This window comes from Camelina sativa, chromosome 6, assembly GCF_030686135.1.
Source record: "Camelina sativa cultivar CO46 ecotype springtype chromosome 6, ASM3068613v1".
Lineage (NCBI taxonomy): Eukaryota > Viridiplantae > Streptophyta > Magnoliopsida > Brassicales > Brassicaceae > Camelina > Camelina sativa.
Window position 1 is genome coordinate 19,386,702 of NC_141885.1, and position 19,877 is coordinate 19,406,578.

The following is a 19,877-nucleotide window of genomic DNA, read 5'->3' on the forward strand; positions in this document are numbered from 1 at the left end:
ACGTAGATCTTTTGGCCTGGAATGTATCGCTTATCTTGTATTTTTTCCCTTCAACTTTGTAGACCGGATGATCTGGATTTGATTGTGGCCATGCGTACTGATCATGAAAGCCTGCTAACACTTGTCGTATTTCTTTAGCGAATCCTAGCGGGTAGACGTGTCTGTTGTGCCAGTGTGCTGTGTGAGGACAAAGAAGATTAGGGTCAACTTCAGATTCATTAAATCCATTCAATAATGCAATTTGCTTTGCGCGTTGATGGAAGTTTCCCGAGGCAAAAGCATCATTATTGTAGATTGTCTCAACGTTCGCATCATATTTCTTTAGGATAATGATTTCCCCGTCTTGTTCTTCTTGGATTGTAGTGATCCTGAACGTGACAAGTATATCCAACTCAGGCTGTGCACGAACATGTTCTTGTCACCAGGTAACATCATGGAATAATATGAGCCACTTGTATAGTAATTTGTAATGCGCCTTTCGTCTAGTCAGTATGCATTTCGCCAAGTACTGGAGCAGTTGACTTTTGTGAATGAGGACTGCAATAGTGTAAAGATCTGCCATGTACCAAAGTAGGAGGTATGCTTCTATAGGAAACCGGCCATAATGAGCAGGGTTCATATGGATGGTGGTAAGGAAGGGATAGGCCGGGTGGTAAGGGAGGCCAAGAAGTGGACCCTGATCAAGACCATACCGGTGTATATAAAGCTTTAGGAAACCATGTAGTATCTCAATCCCTCTGTAGATCAATACATTGTCGAGTAACGATTGTCTTATTCCATGCGGCATATCGGCAATCTTTTTCCGCAGGTTATTTTCTGTTGGATCGTCTGGACTGAGGGTGTATATCATGGGTACTATTGTCGAGATTTGACGCTGAGTTCTTGAAAGAAAATCTAGGAGGAAGTTATTTTTTCCTTTGATGTGTTTAACATCGAATTTCCACTGGGAAAACCAACTTGCCCACCTGAGTAACTGAGCTTGTGGTAGTACCTTCTGCTTGAACTGAATCATTTTTGGAAAGGATGACATGTCCATCTCGATGAGGAAATGTTGGCCCACCATCAAGGAAATGGTTGAGTGGTTGATAGTTGACGTAGAATGCTTCGCATGCCCAAGGTGAAGTGGTCTTCTCAATGAGGTCTTCTTTCTGGAGTTGGTCAATCTCTTCAAGTGCAAGATTGTAGTGATCTGGGTTCATTCCTGGGTGACTTGCTTTAGTTGGGTTGATATCTTCATTCTTCTTGAAGGGTAAGGATATGAAGAAATCTAGATTCTTCCATAAAGGAGATGAGCATTTTGTGAGAAACTCCGAATGAGATGTGGCGCAAGACGTCTTTGCAATTTCTTCTTTTATTGGATTAAGCATCTCCATAGGGTATAGATGAGACACCGTTGTCCAAGGTAGCAACTGATTTTTGTGTTTGAGACCTTTCGGGTGCCACGAAACTCTCCGAAGACTATGAAGGATGTCAAATCCAAGTATAAAGTCCTTTCCAGGGAGTTCAGAACCATATACTTTTGATTTAATCATGTATCCGGGGAAAAGTTGGATGTAAATTGGCTTGCTGATAAGAGAGATATGAAATATCCGGCCGTTGGCTGCTTTGAAAGCGACTGAACATGAATTCCAATGTGAGGCTGGGAGGAGGTCTGGTTTGATGATGGATGAAGCAGCTCCAGTGTCAAAATAGGCAATGACCGGTATTGGTTTATCATACTTGTTTGGGAAGATGTAGATCTTGGCATTTGGAGATGGTTGGGTTAGATACACCAATTCTTCTTGATGTGATTGCTCTACTTTGCAGAAATCGAATGTGTAGAGGTCAAACAACATGAACTGGTCGTCTCTATCGCTTTCATCTCCAGTATCCTCTTCTGAAGATTCATCTTCTAATTCCATACCCATTGCAAGAACTGTATCATCAGTTGGTTCATCATCAAGGGAAAAGATGGATTCAATATCTGAGTCGTCAATATCTTCAACTTGTGCCAAGTAGCCAAGGAGGTTGTCTCTCTTCTTCTTGTTAGGACACTGTTTCGCATAATGTCCTTTCTTCTTGCAGATGTAACATCTATCTGATTTTTTGAAACCTCTTTGAGTTTTCTTCCTGAAGAATTTCCATTTCTTTCTAGAAGATAGCTTTGGATGATTCTTTTGCCACTTGCTTCTGTAGCTCTTTTCTTTTCCATGACTTGTAGAACAATGGCATCTCTTGTCTCTGCATTTGATATTGAGTTCTGGCCGATCACATGCTTTTCCTAGAAGCTTTCCTTGTTCTTGAAGCTGTTTGAAAAACTTCTGGTGGTTGCATAGCTTTTCAAGGGCTGCCAGAGAAATTTGATATATTTCTCCAAGTGAAGCTTGGTTGAGAGGCATATTCTTGAGAGACAATATCCTTGACGTTTCATTTCCAAGTGGTTCTGGAAGTGAATTCAGGTACGCCTGCTTGAGGTTGACGTCATCTATCCCATTCAGGGCATAGAATCTCTTTGACATTCGCTCATAATGTCTTTCAAGATCCTTCCTCTTGAAGGAGCAGCATCTTATGCTAAGGTACTCTTCTCTGGCTTGGATAGTATAATGATCCCATGTGCCGAGAAATTCATTGTGGATGTGTCCCACCAAGGCATCGATTGTTGGAGATTGTCGGATTTGTAATTGTCGATATTGGCCTAAGCTTATCCACCATTGCCTGAGACGTCCTTGTAATTTAGAAACCAGTTTATCAATCGATGTAGGCAAAATGGCTCCTGGGTTGAGTTGTTGTTCTGTTAGCCATGCATGCATCTCATATACTTTGTCGCGCCATTTTGAAGGGGGAATATCATCAAAAGAAAAACCCTTATGTGGTTCTGTATTAAACCGCAGATTTCCTTCTGTCTTATTTCGTCCAGTTTCTTGAGTTTCTTCATATACGTTTCCACCTTCACTTTCTACGTCTTCTTCAACCACAGCCGGTGAGGCCATCGTAAAAGGTGGGATTATGACCTCATCATTTTCATCTTTTATTGGCGTCTTTTTCATCATAGTTTTTTGAGAATTTTTTTTTTCTTGTTTTGCAACCTTCTCAAGAAAGACAGTGATTGGATTAGCACGCTCCACCATGAATTGCGCTTTGCTGGTTTCGGGTTGATCTTGAGATTTTGATGTCTCGGACAAAGGTTTGGGTGGTTCAAGTATGACTTCCTTCCCTGTTCTTTTTTCTATTGGCTTTTTCTTTTTGGTAGACTGTTGTTCATAAACAACTTTTGTTGGTAAGAAGGAGGATGCTCCGAAAATACTTGGGTCTTGAGAAAAAGATAAAGGTTGTGTTTGGGATGTGTAAGGTGGTGTGTAGATGGGGTATGGTGTGAAAAGATCATATGGCATTGGAGGTTGGGTTTTGGGTTGGTTTTGTAAGGAGTTTAGCTGAGCTTTTAGGGACTTTAGCCCAGACTCTTTTTGGGACATGAGGGGAGAGTTTATGGAGACAGTAGTTGCAAGGTGGAGAAGTTCTTGGTGGAGAGAGGTTATCTTTTTGGTGAGTTCTTTTATGGAAATGTCCATGATGGTTACCTTTTTGTCAATCTGGCTTAGGAGATAGTTTTGGGTTGTGGCGTTCTCCGACTGCCAGTTCAAAGTTGCTTCTGTGGCGATGATCTGCTTTACTGAGCCATCTGGGTTCTTAACATTTGGATTCCGGATTTTCCATGAGTGTTTTATATTGTTTTCTTCAAACTCTTTGGATGGAAATGGTGAATCCTACTGTGATGGAGGTCCGAACATGTAACTCAGTTGTACCTCTTCTTTGTCAGGTGTTGTGGGAGTTGAGCCACCTGAATACAATACATAGTATTCAAAATTCTTACCACTTGGTTCTCCGAGAAGGCCAACTTGTGTGTCTCCAGACTCAAATCGTTCTTTGAGGGTTTGTTGTGTAGTTTTCTTTTTTCTCCTTCGCCTTGGGGTGTCATCATCATCAGAACTATTCATCTGGCAGTGTTGGCAATCACAAACATCAAAGAATTTGTGGCCCTTTTCATCTTGAAAAGAGTAAATGGGATCTCCCAGCGAATCAAAAGATGAGATTGGAACACCATCTAAACGTGGATGGTTTTCCAAAGTTTGAGCTTCTTCAAAAGGAGTAATTATATTGATTTCTGTGCAGAAAGCCGTTGGTCTTGACTTTTCTTCTTGTTGCTTAAAAGCAATCTCTACAGCTCCATCTTTTCTCCTATGAATAGAAGAGTCCACCGATTGTATTGGGGTGCTACGGTCATGGAGCTTTTCGTAATTGGTAACCCATGATTCTAGAAGCAACTTGACAAGCTCATCTCTAGGAATCTGTCTAGGAATATGGATGCACGACGGGCTATGCTGGGATTCTAATTGTATGAGTAGCGCATCTTCAGTGTCTCTAGGGAGACTTAAGTCCATTGCATGATTTTGGACTCTATACGCCATTTGATGGTGAAGCGTTGCTGCATACGTGTTTCCAATTTGTGGAGCTCCTGTGATTTGCAGCTGGATTTGCATGTTCTGATATATTTGAGGGTCTTCCAATGCCACGTTGAAATTTGGGAAAAGGGTGACGAAAACAGTGCCAGCGTTTAGTGTTGTCTGGATAGTTGCAATACAAGCATGTTGGTATTCCTTGTATCGGGTGTCGAGGAGAGCTACCCGTGCTACAACTGGTAAGCCTTTTCTGCCATGGAGTGTTAGCGCCAAACATATCGCTCCATAATGAAGATGGGTATATCCTTGAGTTCGCCAATGATGTATCATGCCTTCGTTGATTCTGAGAGAAATCATTTGTTCTGTTTTTGTCGCTGGAATGAGATGATGTTCTAACGGAGATGCTAGAACGAGCTCCTTTGCATTATGTTTGGTAGGGACAAACACTTAACGGATGACTTTTGGAAAAGTGGAATTTGGTTCTTATTCATGTTTTTTTTTTTTTTTTAACGAAAAACTTATTCATGTTTTTTAAGTTTCAATAATTGCATATGGGAGAAGGAGTTGATCTAGTATAGCTCTGAATACCAAAGGTACAAGTACTACTACTATTGTAGACGAATGTCTTTACAAGGTTTGTATTTCTTTCTTCAATGCAAATAATTTGGAGGTTATTTGTACCCGTTCTCACCTTTTATTACAGATATGTGTGTGATACGTTTTGGACAAAAGAAGAAGAAAATGTAAAAGCTAGAGATGACAAATAAAGGTGAATCCCTTACAATTAAGCTAAGGCGAATAGAGATAAGGCTTAAGATAATGAGAAATATCATCAATTATGTTACAAGATGTAACAAAAGAGATTAGACCTAAGAGAAAGAGGCTTATTATAAGCCACCGAATAGAGAAATCCATATCAAGCAAGCTTAAGCTTAGCTTTAAATACATAGATGATAACAGTGCTAATAATATATCAACGCTTACAGTTATAACAATAATGAGAATGGTCCCTAGATGGTGTTCCACAATTGTAGCAAAAAGCCAATCCACACCTGCATCATCGAGGAGTTAACAAAGAGAAACACTTTTCTTTAAACACAGACAAGAAGAAGAAGAAGATACATTACCTGCACTTCATGTACAAGCAGCCTTGAGACTTTTCAATGTAGAATTTGCAGGAAGGACACCTTCTCCATTTCTTCTTCTTCGCCATATTCGCGAGCAAAAGATCATCTGTACCTCTTTCGTTCTCGGCCATCTTCTGAAACTCCTCGCAAGTAATCTCCGGATGCCACGTAGTCCCACACTCCACACACAACATCCTATGGCAATGAGGACACTCCGCATCCTTCATGTTCTTTTCCCTCTCGTCCAAGAATAGCAAAGCAGAGCAGTCTTTGTACGGACAGTAGATTCTCTTCGAACGCATCACCACTGCCTCACACAGAGCATCACCCCACCGATCAAAAACCTCTCTCGGCAAGATTCCACGACACTGATCCGGCTCCAGCCGACCGGAGCAGCCAGAGGCAGGACACTCGATCGAGAGAAGGTTGTCTTGTAATTTCGCTGCTATGTATCTCGAGACACAGTCGCTGCAGTAGAAGTGAGAGCATCCACTGATCCAAAACGACTCAAGTACGGATTTTGATTCGACACATATCTCGCAGTCGAAGGTCGCCGTCTTTTTTGACGCCGAAGACTGTCCCTTTTCGAATTTGGTAAAGGTTGGTGGTGGGAAACAGAGGATTCTGACATCATCGTCATCATCATCGTCGTCGTCGTACTGATCAAGATCTATGTAAATTGGAGATTCTGATCTGACTGGGGTGTGAGGAGAGCATACCAAGAGACGTTGAAGTTTCCGATCACGGTCGTAACTCTCAACGGAGATAGCGTCACGCTTAGTGGAACCACGAGTCGAGAGAGGTTTGGAGAAGATGAAACAATCGGAATTGTCGCCGTCATCGTTTACATCTCCGGGAAGATCAACGAACACTGCATTAACTGACTGTGTCGCCATTTCAAAAAACGACGATTCCAATTCGCGTTCGTCTAAGAAATCAAAATTAGGGTTTACAGATCACTTCTACTTTTTTTTTTTTGCTTTGCATTTTGGGCTCAGTCTCTTCATCAATCACATCAACCTAAAAATCGAATTTTAATAATTTATCCGGTTAACGTACGAACCCGGTTCGACCGTCGGTTATTAAAAAATCCAAATCCTTAAACCCCTTGCTTCATCTTCAGTCTCATCATCTTCTCTGGGAACTATGGCTTTCTCTTCCTGTCTCAAATTCTATCCATTTTCAATCTCTCAAGCTGTAACCCTAACTCATCAATCCTTCTCTCTCAAGTTAACTCCTCCTTCTTCAACCATCTCCTTCGCTTCTCCTCACTCCGCAGCTCTCTCGTCTTCTGATGTCAAGCTTCTCGACTCACTCCGTAGCCAGCCAGATGACTCCGCAGCGCTTCGTCTCTTTAATTTGGCCTCTAAGCAGCCCGATTTCTCACCTGAACCTGTTTTATACGAGGAGATTCTCCTCCGGTTAGGTCGGTCTGGTTCGTTTGACGACATGAGGAAACTTCTCGACGATATGAAGAGGTCGGGATGCGAAATGGGTACTTCTCCTTTCTTGGTTTTAATCGAGAGTTACGCTCAATTCGATTTGTACGATGAGATTTTAGGTGTTGTTCATTGGATGATTGAAGGATTCGGGTTGAAACCCGATACCCATTTTTATAACCGGATGCTGAATCTTCTCGTTGATGGGAATAATCTGAAGCTTGTTGAGGTTGCTCACACGGAGATGAGTGTTTGGGGGATTAAACCAGATGTATCTACGTTTAATGTTTTGATTAAAGCTTTGTGTAGAGCTCATCAGCTTAGACCTGCGATTTTGATGTTGGAGGATATGCCTAGTTACGGTCTTGTGCCTGATGAGAAGACGTTTACAACGATTATGCAAGGGTACATTGAAGAAGGAGACTTGGATGGAGCTTCGAGAATTAGGGAACAGATGGTTGAGTTTGGTTGTTCATGGTCTAATGTCAGTGTTAATGTTATTGTTCATGGTTTCTGCAAGGAAGGGAGAGTTGAAGACGCTCTCAATTTTATTCAGGAGATGTCTAATCAAGGCGGGTTTTTCCCGGATCAGTATACGTTCAACACTTTGGTTAACGGTTTGTGTAAAGCAGGGCATGTGAAGCATGCTATTGAGATTATGGATGTGATGCTTCAAGAAGGGTATGATCCAGATGTGTATACTTATAACTCGGTGATTTCGGGTTTGTGTAAACTTGGAGAGGTGAAAGAAGCAGTTGAGGTTCTTGATCAGATGATCACTAGAGATTGTTCACCAAACACGGTCACGTACAACACTTTGATCAGCACATTATGCAAGGAGAATCAGGTCGAGGAAGCTACGGAGCTTGCCCGCGTTCTCACCAGCAAAGGGATTCTTCCTGATGTTTGTACATTTAACTCGCTGATCCAAGGTTTGTGTTTGACTAGGAATCACCGGGTTGCGATGGAATTGTTTGAAGAGATGAGGAGCAAAGGATGTGAGCCTGACGAGTTCACTTACAATATGCTGATTGATAGTTTATGTTCTAAAGGGAAGCTAGATGAAGCTTTAAACATGCTTAAACAGATGGAATCGAGTGGCTGTGCACGTAGCGTGATAACTTACAACACTTTGATTGATGGGTTTTGTAAAGCCAACAAGATAAGAGAAGCCGAGGAGATATTCGATGAGATGGAAGTACATGGGGTTTCAAGAAACTCTGTTACATACAACACACTCATAGATGGGCTTTGTAAAAGCAGGCGAGTAGAAGACGCGGCTCAGCTCATGGATCAAATGATAATGGAAGGACAGAAACCTGACAAGTTCACATACAACTCGCTTCTAACACATTTCTGCAGAGGAGGTGACATAAAGAAGGCTGCTGATATCGTGCAGACCATGACCTCAAACGGGTGCGAACCAGACATTGTGACCTATGGAACCTTGATAAGCGGTTTGTGTAAAGCAGGTAGAGTTGAAGTTGCAAGTAAGCTTTTGAGGTCAATTCAGATGAAAGGGATTGCTTTGACTCCACACGCTTATAACCCGGTGATTCAAGGGTTATTTAGAAAGAGGAAAACAACTGAAGCTCTAAATTTGTTTAGAGAAATGCTTGAGCAGAATGCAGCTGCACCTGATGCAGTCTCTTACAGAATCGTTTTCCGTGGGCTATGTAATGGAGGTGGACCGATCCGTGAAGCGGTGGACTTTCTTGTTGAGCTGTTAGAGAAAGGCTTTGTGCCTGAGTTTTCTTCTTTGTACATGTTGGCTGAAGGTCTTCTAACTTTGTCAATGGAGGAAACACTGGTGAAGTTAGTTAACATGGTGATGCAGAAAGCAAGATTTTCGGAGGAAGAAGTTTCAATGGTGAAAGGTTTGCTTAAAATCAGGAAATATCAGGATGCTTTGGCCACTCTTGGTGGCGTCTTGGACAGTCGCCAGCCAAGGAGAACTTACCGGTCAAGATGATACCTTTGAAAAAGTTCACTATTCGTAGACGATATCGTACGTTGTTCAGAATATGATTTCCTGTAGAATTTTGGAGTAATTTGTTTGCTGGTCAGTCCACTATATTTTGCTCAATAACCATCCTGGGTCGTAATTTCAACCACAAGCGTCGTGTACTCAACAACCATATATATGTTTAATTGTTGGGTCTGTGGGATACAAATAAAAAAGCATCTGGATTCTCCACTAAAACAAGTGCATACTTGTTCAATCAAGTAGGTGTCAATCCACATATGTATCAGTAGAGAACGGCTTCGTCACTAGTGGATAGATTCTCACTGCCACTTGTATTACTACTTCCACATCCAATAGTGGATTTTGTTATGGATCGAACCAAACATTCTTTTAACCTGCTAAATCATTTTACCCTTTATAGAAAAATGCCAAAACAGCATTAACTTATGCGTTTAGAAAAACCACATTATCACGCTACCAATAAGGCAATTTTGAGAAAAAGAATGTTCAGTTGTGATTACAGTTGAAGATAAATCTAAATTGTGAAAGACTACAACCAAAAAATCTTTAGCGAGCAGTCGGCTATGGATCTTGTACAAATACGTTACTCATTAACACATGAAGAAAAAGATATCAAGATACTGCCAACTTTTGAAGAAAAACAGACCTGTGGGGAAAGGATGAAAATGGTTTTAAGATGAAGTTCAATCTTATCTTATATTCAGACCACGACGGCCCCAGCCTTAATTAATTATACACTGTCGCCAGCATTTTGAATCACCTATCCAAAAATAGAATAAATATAGCGTTACTGGTGAATCACCTATCCAAAGATGAAATGAAAATAGCGTTTTCTGCTATTATTTAACTTTTAAAGATATGACCTTAAAGCTTGCTTACCCTTAGAGGAAACCTCCACCAGTCCAAGCGGTGTCTGATTTCCCGTTGTGACCAACAGATTTCTGATCGCCTGCACTTTGGTAATGACCATCGAACCCATCATCTTTGGCATCATGATCATCCCAACCAGTCCAGCCATCATCATCATTAGAAGCTGATGACCCCTTTGGAGCTGCTGCTTCTGTCTTCTTATTCTCATTCTCTCCCCAACTATCCCAAGAATTTGACTTCTGTGAATTGTTGTACTGACCGCTTGATGATGATTGTGACCTTCCTCCTCCAACAGATGGATTCGCTGCTTTGTTCCCATTTCCAAAGTTTTGGTAGTAACCATTGCTCTCACTCTCACTCTGCTGATTCCAGCTTGTTGTTCCTTCTTTAGTGTACTCTCCTACCTTCTGTGTCGCCATTGCCATTACTCCTTTCATAATTCCCCATGTCCTATGTCCTATCTCTGTTGTCTTATTCGCTACTACGTTTACAGTTTCACTCACCTTGTGATCATACCCACCTTCCTTCACCTGCAATAAAATGGTTTCTTATCTGAATTTGACACTCAACTATTCCAAAACTCTATTGCCAGCAGTATTATGGTAAACTAGAAATGAAGAGTGAGTATCCAAGAATTCTGCTTTCTCCAAAGTTATAAAAGAATCTCACTAGAGGTGTCGTAGAGGAGGCATTATTAAGATTCGAAAAAATCAGCCTCAAGAATCAAGTTTTTGCAAATAAGAAACACAGTGAAGCTAGAAAGAACACTAAATTTTGTCGGCGAGCACATGAGGAGTTATTAAGCAAGCGCAGGAACTAGAAATTTCACAACCTCTATGGAAAGCAAATCAAGCAGAGACTAGTTACCTTGGATGTGAACTCCTTGGTTCCTGTTTGAACAACACTTGCAGCTGACTGAGCTGCAGATGCAGCAACCAGAGACAGTCTTCCAAAACCCTACCATTTTGAAGAAGGAATCAACACGCGAATAAAAGTAATTCACTACCCCCCATTCGAAAAGTAAACTGAAAAGCATCATAATTCACCTGAGAAACAACGGAGAAAACATCATCCTGTTGATTATTTCTCGGTGGTGGAGCCGAGCTTGATCCGAATCCAACATACTTGCCACCTTGCGAAGGAGGAAGACCTTCAGGCTTAGACTCATTCTCCGCCATTCTCCTCGCGAAGAAACTCTCTTTCCCCGCGGCAGAAGCCTCCAGCTGGGATCGAGTGTATATATCCTCAGATGACTTTGACTTCACATGTGCACCTCCTCCTCCTCCTCCTCTAGTTCCCGATGCCCTAAAATCATTCGCCGATTGATTCCGTCTCATATCAGTTGAAGAAGATTTGTAGGATTCATCGTTATCCCAACTATCCCATCCTCCTCCACCTCCCTGCGCCAACGGAGGCTTCTTCTTATTCATCACCGCACCTCCTCCTCCTACCGCTTCCTTAACAACAGGCGGATCCTTCCAAGGCCTACCTTCAGCTAAAGCTTGGATCCGGTCACGATACACAGAAGCTGCGTTTGAATTGTATTTGGAGATGATATCTGTCTCCTTAGCGATTCCGTATTGCGCGAAGAACTTGTTGAGCCGTTCGTTGCCTCCACCAGCTTCCATCTTCTTGATCTGGATCTCAGACCATGAATCCATGGTGACGGATCTGACGAAGGAGATGTGAACGCCTAAGCCTCGGTGCTTCCCGGAGCATTCCAAGCACATGAAGATCCCGTAAGAAACCGAAGCCCATTGAGGATTCTTCTGAGCGCAGTCGACACATACCTTGTTTTCAGGCTGAGATTGGAGACTGCGTAATTGTCTCGCCGCCGCCATGTTTCCCGGAGCTCCGATCACCAAACCTGAAGCAGATCTGATCCAAACCTCACAGTCACAGACTTGTGTAAGTGCTGCTTGCTAAGATTGATCCGTTTCTTCTCTTCGGTTTTATTTTGGTACGTGTTTCTGGCACGTGTGAGAGTTATGATAATTAATTTTTTTAAAATATATTAGTACTACATAATTAATTTAAAATCACTATTTGAGAACCTTTTCTAATGTGGATCTTGGGTCTTAATCGGTGGCCCATCGGAGTGTTTCAGGTTTCAGACTTATTGGTTTCAGGTTTCCATTTTTTTCGGATAAAATATGTCGGAAGTTTTTTTGACGAAAAAAAATTGTTTTTCATTTTATTGATTAAAATATTTTTATATAAAGATAAAATAATTATTAAAAATAAATGAAGACAAAAATAAAAATGGCCCAAAAAAATATTTTGAAAAAGTATATATCAAAAATGATATTTTTAACAAATTCTTCTAAATAAAATTATTATAAAATTTTCAAAATTAAAAATAACAAATAGAAATTAGCTCTCGCATTTAAAAGTTTGCCTTCTTTTATTGATAAAAGACATTTTTTTCCTTCTCTTTAGTCTAGTTTTTTATTCATAAATATTTTACTGAAATAGAATTCCACAGTCATAATTATCTTAAATATGATGTGTACATTTCTATACAAAAAATGACAACAATAAACTTTTTTAAAGAAATGTATGAATTTGACTGATCGCATATGGTGATCAAAATTTTATGCGACATATGTAAGATACATTACTATCATCTACATGCATATGGTAGTTTACTTCTCAGCAAGATGCCCAATCATGGTTGTTTATATGCAAACGCTATATATTTCTACAATTTTTACTCAATATAGATATTGTAGATAAAATCTTTAACTAAACAAGTTAACCATGCATTAAACCAAAGTTTAAGTACTGCATCAATTTATTTATTGTTATTATACAATATTTGTGTCTCCGTTTATACTTAGAGAAGACTCATTAACAATTTTGGAAACTGTAATCTCCTCTACATGAGCTTTGTTATGTTGTTGAACCACAAGGATTGATGAGATTATGTGATTGATGGAAGAGGCGAGCAAATCTCCGATAGGACCTAACTCAGGATGTTCGGCCTGACGCTCAGCTAATGTCGCCACCTCTGCGGACGGTAACCTTCCTCTTCCAACCACTATAAGATCAAAGTCTTCACTTTGTCCTATTGACAATATGTCTTCGATTATGTTGTTTGGTTCCTTTTCTCTGTACTCCACTAATTCTTTCCATTTGCTCTTGAAGTCTTCCAACGACCCTTCGTCTAATTCCTAGACCAATTAAGAAAACAAAAACAAGTATTATATTTGTCCTAAATGATATATAAATATAGGGGAAACGAGATTTTAATTACCTTTTCTTTTTCCGGATCCACGTTGGTTGTCAAAAAGGCATAGTTCTTCTCCTTACATTTAGACGGTGCCGGTCGTAAGGTGACGGCATTAGTCTTCAACGTTTCTCTCACCAAGAACCTAATAACAGTAACTTTAACGGCCGGATGCTCAGCCATCCTTTCGCCGAGCTCTAAAGCCTCACGATCATCAGGTCCACCAAAGAAAATTACACAAACCCTTTCAACCACATTCGACCCATCGAGGCTCGAAGTTTGGGCCTCAATGGACCCAAGTCCACGGTCCACAAGAACCGCCACCGAACACGGCGCGTTCTTCAAAACCCTCTGGTTAATTAACCGCCAACCATGACCAACGTTTTCCGGTACGTTTCCATCTCCTCCGTCTTGGTGATGGTCAACGTTCCATCGTTTGTGGAAAGGTAAAAGGATCATCGTGACCCTCTTGGTCTCTGCCATGTGGCAAATGTCTTCGTGCATTGTTTGTAATGGAGAGACTGCGGTGATGGGGCGGACCGCGACTCGACCTAGTTGACGATAGGCTTGGAAGCCTCCTATGACGCTGCTGTGACACTCGCCGTGACGGTAACGGTGGACGAACGGAAACCCGTTTTTACGGGCTCTTTGCACCATTATGATTGACGACGACCGTTCCGTTAGTTCCATCAGATGCATCACGAACAGCTTTAGTTGTAGTATCTGTGCCAAAATAATTACGCTTTTAAATTAGTAACCAAGACTAATTACCCCCAAGAAAACAGTTTAATTAGCTGGATTGTAACGCATACAGCGATATTAAGAAAGGTAACCTTGGTGGTTCGGATGGACTCGATGAGAGAGATGAGGGAGGAAACATTGGCTGGGCCGTGGAGGCAGGCTAGGATGCGAAGCTCTTCCTTGGCGGAGTCTTCGCTCGTCGACAAGTCCTTTAGTTTCCGGTGGGTGTCACGTGCTGGCTTGAAAATGGCCATTACACTCGGTGTCGTTATGAACGTTGTGAAGAGTGCCATTAGAACTAGTATTGCAAACGTCTCGTCGTTTAGCACCTATAGTTAAAGTCAAACCCGCGTACGCACATTTTAATTAATAACCACATACTACACAATTAATGATTAGTGGGAAATCATTATTTGACTTTATTGTTACAATAAGAGATCATCTAATTTTGTTGTGCCGCATTTGCAAGTAGATCAGCGCGTGGCCATTAAAGTAGACATTGGCCGATTCGAAAAGGCATTTTTATAAAGTTTTCATGCATGCATGATTATTCCTTAATTGATAATTTTTCTTTACTATCCCAAAACAATTAGGAAACGAAACAACCAATAATATTTTTATGAACAAATAACATTACTCAGCTATGATACTCGTGGATTTTCTCACCCTGTTAATTCAAAAAGGTCAGACTAGTGGAATTCAAAAGAAAAAATGTTGAAATTTATCTTCCCAACAAATACTTATTATAAATACTGGTTATATTACTAAATATTTATATGATAAATTATGGAAAATGTTGTAAAATAGTATATTTTTAAAACTTAATTAGTAACTTCTTAATACATTCAATTTTTATAATTTATAAAATAATCAACTTTGACTATTATTTATATTGTTTTGTAATCCTTACAAACATCATTTTATTTACAAGTATATGATTAAAATTAATATTTTTATTATTTTTTACACTACCTTTTCAATTTAATAACTTAAATACTAATCAATATAATTTTTTTTTTAAAACTTTTTTTAGATATATAAAATTCTATATTTTTGCATCTATTATTTAATATCTATTTTGCTTGACAATTTGTTTTATTATATAAAATAAATTCATAAATTTTAATATGTGTAACTCATAATTGTATAAATGTAATTCGTACAATTTATTAAATGTACAAATAAATAGTAATATATACATTTTAAGTTGTCCAGCTCATTTTGTATATGTATATACATATTTTCATCCATACAGCTAATATAAAATAAATTAAATATGAAAAATAAAATAGAATTATTTTTGTATTTATATATACTAAATAAATTGTATAGATGGAACTACTGCACTCTACCCTATTTTTTTATCTATCTTACCACATATTTATTATACAAATAGTAAAATTCAACTATTTCTCTAATTATAAAAAAAGAAATGTACTAAAAAATTAATTAACGTTTGAAAATATATGATTTTGAAAAAAAAAACCCGTAAATTATTTGATCATCATTATATGTTGGTCCACCAACGGATACTATTAGAGTAAATAAGTTTTTTTTTAATAATTATCGAAAGTCTAAACACTCTATAACAAAGATGTAGAGGATATTAGATTAATATAATAATCGTAGTTTGTTTTATATGCTTTTTCCAGTTAAAATAAAAAAATCAAATAACTATAGTGTTAAAAGGTATTTTTTATTCTTATGATATTTAGTAGATAATTGATACAAAAGTAAAAACAAATCTTGTCATATTCTTATGATATTTTGTTGGAAACTAAATTATATATTAGTTAGATTTTACAGATGAGACAGTTAGAGTTTAGATTTATAATTAAAACAAAATTATATGTTTGTTTGGTTTGTAAAATTTTTTTTATGTTTTTAGTTTTAGAATGATGTATACAAATTTTATTTATATAAAGAGATGACTAAAAATATTCATTTATGTTCTTTTTATAAAGTTTTCATATATGTATGATTTTTCCTTAATTGATAGTTTTTTTAATTATCCCAAAACAGTAGGAAACGAAGCAGCCACCAATAATATTACTCCGCTGTGATTGCGTGGATTTGTCGCCCTTTTAATTCAAGGTCAGACTAGTAGAATTCAAATGAAAATGTTGAAAGGTATCTTCCCAACAAAATGTTAAATACTGATTATACTACTAAATATATATATGATAAATTATCTGATCATCACCAACTGAAAACTATTAGAGTAAATAAGTTTTTTTTTTTTTTATAATAATGATCTAAAATCTAAACACCCCATAACAAAGATACAGATGCCATTAAACAAATATAATATACTATATGCTTTTCCTCGTAAAAAATAATCAAATAACTATAGTGTTACCATGTTTTCTATTCTTACGATATTCAGTAGATACAAACTCGTATAAAAACAAAAACAAACCTTAAATAATCCAGCAAAAGGGAAGACAAAACTAACCTTTTTCTCCTTGCCTATGTTGAGTACAATGAGCTCCACTAAACCTTTAGTATTCATCAAGAAACCAAGTGTCAAAGCCTCTCTCGCCGGAATTTTAACCATCACCGCCACAGCAAAAGTCCCGACGATCTTTCCTGCGCAAGCAGTAACCACAACAAGACCCAACATCCCCCACGACTCAGCTCCTCTGATCTTTGCCACGTCAGTCTTCAACCCACTCGTCGCGAAATAAAGCGGTAAGAGTAAACCGGAGACAAAATCCTCAATCCGTTCAATCAATCGCTGACCGAACTCTCCATCTTTCGGTATACACAAACCGAAAACAAACGCCCCGAAAATCGAATGGATCCCAATCAAATCCGTCGCGAAACCGGAAACCATAACCCCGGCTAACGTCAAACACACGTAAGACTCACGAACGGCGTCGTTCTCAGGGGATCCACGTTTCGCGACCCATTTCATTCCGGGTCGGATCACAACCAACATAAAAACCACAAACCCAAAACCCGATAACAAAACCCACAACGACACCAACGGACTCTTCTTCTCCCCACCGCCTTCACCGCCATTACCCGCTAACGCAACCGCTAACGCCAACAAAATCCACGCGGCTACATCGTTGAAAGCGGCCGCAGCCATCGCGGTTTCTCCGATCTGAGTCGTCAAAAGCTTCAGCTCTGCTAAAATACGCGCGAGTACTGGAAACGCCGTGATCGAGAGCGCGACTCCCATGAAAACGAGAAACTCGGCGTATCCAGGTCTATCAGCGGCAGTGTAGAGAGTGTTGCGGATCACGAACGCGACACCGACGCCGCCGAGAAACGGTAGCGTGATTCCAGCGACCGCGATCCCGAAAGCGCGTTTGCCGCTTCGTTTGATCGATGATAGATCGAGCTCGAGACCGACGAGGAAGAGGAAGAAGAGAAGCCCTATGCTCGCGACGGACTCGAGTATCGGCATGCTCCATTTCGGGAATACACGGTCCATGTACGCCGTGTTTCTACCTAACGCCGACGGTCCTAGCAATATACCTCCCTGAGAAGTAGAAGAAGTTAACGATGGCACAAATAGTAATAATTAAGATGATGATTAATTATGGCAAATATTGTAAATAGTTTATGTCTATGTGAGGGTGAGAGTGTAATTATTTTTGTACGTACGACGATCTCGGCGATGACTTTGGGTTGACGGAGAGGTTTAAATAAGACGGCGAGGGAGCGACTGACGGCGATGATTAACGCCGTTTGGACGATGAGTAACGGGAAGGCGAAGTTTAAGGGGTTGTCGCCTTGCCATACTCCGTTAGATGAAGTTTTCACGGCGGTTATGTTGAAGGGCATTTTGGGGATTTCGATGACTCTTATAATGCCGACAGAAGGAAAAAAGAAGAGGGGCTCTTTTCTTCGTTTTGCTAAATTTGGAACATGAGATATAAGCTCAAGTAAAGAAGAAGATGTTTTGTGCAGAAATTTATAGGCAAAAGATTCTTCAAAGAAGAAGAAAAAAAAAAAAAGTTTCGTTTGAAGAAGATTCAAAAAAGTAGAAGTAGTGTTGTTTCATGTTTGCTTGTAACTTGGGTGCGCCTATCTGCATCTCACGTGTGACTTGACCTTTGAGTGGAAGTAACTAGTTTTCAAAATAGGTTTTATTTTGTTTTCCTTTCGAAAATTTTAATCAATACATGCATTAGCAAACTAGTGTTACTAAAATACTAGGAAATTCAGGGGTTTTTTAATAAGTTTAAGTACAATTTTTTTGGAAAGAATTACACTTTGGTTTTTATGGAAAATGTCAAATCCAAAAATCACTAGGTCTTTTAAAATGGTTCAAAGTCTGAAAAGTATATAAAAAAAAAAATTCAAGAAACAATTTGTGGTTGCTATACAACCAAAAAAAAAGACAAGATTAAAAATATTACATAATAGAGGGGAAAAAAAGTAAAGTACAACAATACTTCATGTTACTCAATCTCACAGCTGAAAGCCTGAAACTAATAACTGGATTATGAACGAAGTAGGAATCATGTGAGTCGCACGTGGGACGCGAGAGATCGGCGTTGACAAATGCTGCGTCGTTGTGGATGGGTATATTGCAAGTGCAACCAAGTGACACGTATCTATGACTTCTCTGCATATGTTTTCCATCCAAATCTTTTTCGATATATAGTTTTGGCATTATTTTCATTAAATAGAGCTGTTGATTTTTCCAAGAAGTGGTATCCTTTATTCAGCTTCGTATCTAATAAGTCTTTCCTAACTTTTATTATCTTAGTTAAATTGTTAGTCAGGTTTGAAAAATAAGCTGTGATTATAGTTACTTTACAAGCAAATGTAGCGTCTTACGACGAGTTACATATTAGAAACTGTAGAGAGAAATGATCTTACACTAAAAAAGTAGTGGACTGCCTCAAAGATGCTATAAATTTTGTAATCACACTTTATTTCAACCCATTTCATCGTTAGCTTATATGTACGTTTGTCGTTGAGTAGAGTTTTGTTTAAAACAAAATTCCCACTCACACACCGCCCTTTATTTCGGATATTCATAAATTAATTGATGTAACAATTTTATACGCAAAGAAAATGATTACAAAAACAACAAAAAAAAAACAACAAAATGATTAAAGTTTGATTGATTATATAATTTTAGATTATTGTGTAATTGTCTTTATAAAACTAGTTTATAATGCTAATAAAAACAAAAAATTTATGGTTGTTTCCATTGTTTCGATAAAATAAAGTTTGGGTTATGCTTCATGCATGCCTTTATTGTTTTACGAACTTACAAAATTTACAATTTTCTACACTTTTTTTGTTTTGTTTTGTACATGCATGCAACACTATATAAGAATTCAATATTAATTGTTTGTCCACAGTATTGGATGTTTGCTTCATGCATTAATTTTTGGAAGTCGATTGCTAGAAGCGTATATAAACATGCACTGCATATTAACAAGACCATTAGAGTAAACTCATCGGTCATACTAGGGAGATGTCTTCAATTAAAAAAACAATAAAAGTTAATAAAAATAATTTATTTATTTGATATACAGCTGTGACTCGTGTCTCTGGGCAGAGACAATTTTAGATCTCTTAAGACACCTTATGTGTCACAATCTAATTGGTGGGTGCTAATTATTTTTTTCTTTTTACAAAAAACCAGGTTTTTCTTTCCATTCATCACAAAACTCTCTATCATCAATCCATATTTAAAGACACCCCTTTAAAGATCACCAATGAGAGGAAAAAAATTAATATAAAGTAATGAAGATCTGTAAATTAAAATAGTATTAGTTTTGTAATAATTTATAACTAAGACATTTTGATGAGGGTCACCAATGTGGATGCCCTTATAAGATTTACATGGAATACCGGTGTAATGTTTTAAGATGACTTTCTTACGCACCATTAGTAACATAACGCAACTAGCTAGTAGAGCTTCGTGAGATATATAGATACAGATGATTTCATCTTTGTTTAAAAGCTATTATTACATTAATGTTTGTTATATATATGGAAATTTATATATTACTTTTGTATGATATATTCTTTTATAGGATGTTAATATTTTATACTGATTTTTTGAACATTTAA

The 19,877-nt window shown here is 38.5% G+C and overlaps 4 protein-coding genes across 4 annotated transcripts; 1 reads left to right on the plus strand and 3 right to left on the minus strand.

Moving 5' to 3' along the window:
- Window positions 1-5,193: 5,193 nt before the first annotated feature.
- LOC104791637 (E3 ubiquitin-protein ligase RSL1) lies at window positions 5,194-6,527 on the minus strand. Its single transcript, XM_010517569.2, has 2 exons — window positions 5,564-6,527; window positions 5,194-5,488 (listed from the first exon to the last, which is right to left on the minus strand). The coding sequence occupies exons 1-2, from the start codon at window positions 6,457-6,459 to the stop codon at window positions 5,410-5,412; spliced, it is 975 nt and encodes a 324-aa protein (XP_010515871.1). The 5' UTR covers window positions 6,460-6,527; the 3' UTR covers window positions 5,194-5,409.
- Window positions 6,528-6,709: 182 nt separating this feature from the next.
- LOC104781228 (pentatricopeptide repeat-containing protein At3g53700, chloroplastic) lies at window positions 6,710-9,205 on the plus strand. Its single transcript, XM_019242896.2, has one exon. The coding sequence runs from the start codon at window positions 6,710-6,712 to the stop codon at window positions 8,972-8,974; it is 2,265 nt and encodes a 754-aa protein (XP_019098441.2). The 3' UTR covers window positions 8,975-9,205.
- A 229-nt stretch (window positions 9,206-9,434) lies between these two features.
- On the minus strand, window positions 9,435-11,885 carry LOC104791640 (putative ADP-ribosylation factor GTPase-activating protein AGD6). Its single transcript, XM_010517571.3, has 4 exons — window positions 10,906-11,885; window positions 10,727-10,816; window positions 9,869-10,389; window positions 9,435-9,749 (listed from the first exon to the last, which is right to left on the minus strand). Exons 1-3 carry the CDS (start codon window positions 11,698-11,700, stop codon window positions 9,871-9,873), a joined length of 1,404 nt encoding a protein of 467 aa, XP_010515873.1. The 5' UTR covers window positions 11,701-11,885; the 3' UTR covers window positions 9,435-9,749; window positions 9,869-9,870.
- A 714-nt stretch (window positions 11,886-12,599) lies between these two features.
- Window positions 12,600-18,441, minus strand: LOC147942821 (cation/H(+) antiporter 20). The gene is made up of 5 exons (XM_087454134.1): window positions 17,445-18,441; window positions 16,285-17,319; window positions 13,922-14,158; window positions 13,116-13,811; window positions 12,600-13,032 (listed from the first exon to the last, which is right to left on the minus strand). Exons 1-5 carry the CDS (start codon window positions 17,622-17,624, stop codon window positions 12,667-12,669), a joined length of 2,514 nt encoding a protein of 837 aa, XP_087310260.1. The 5' UTR covers window positions 17,625-18,441; the 3' UTR covers window positions 12,600-12,666.
- Between the last annotated feature and the right edge of the window lie 1,436 nt (window positions 18,442-19,877).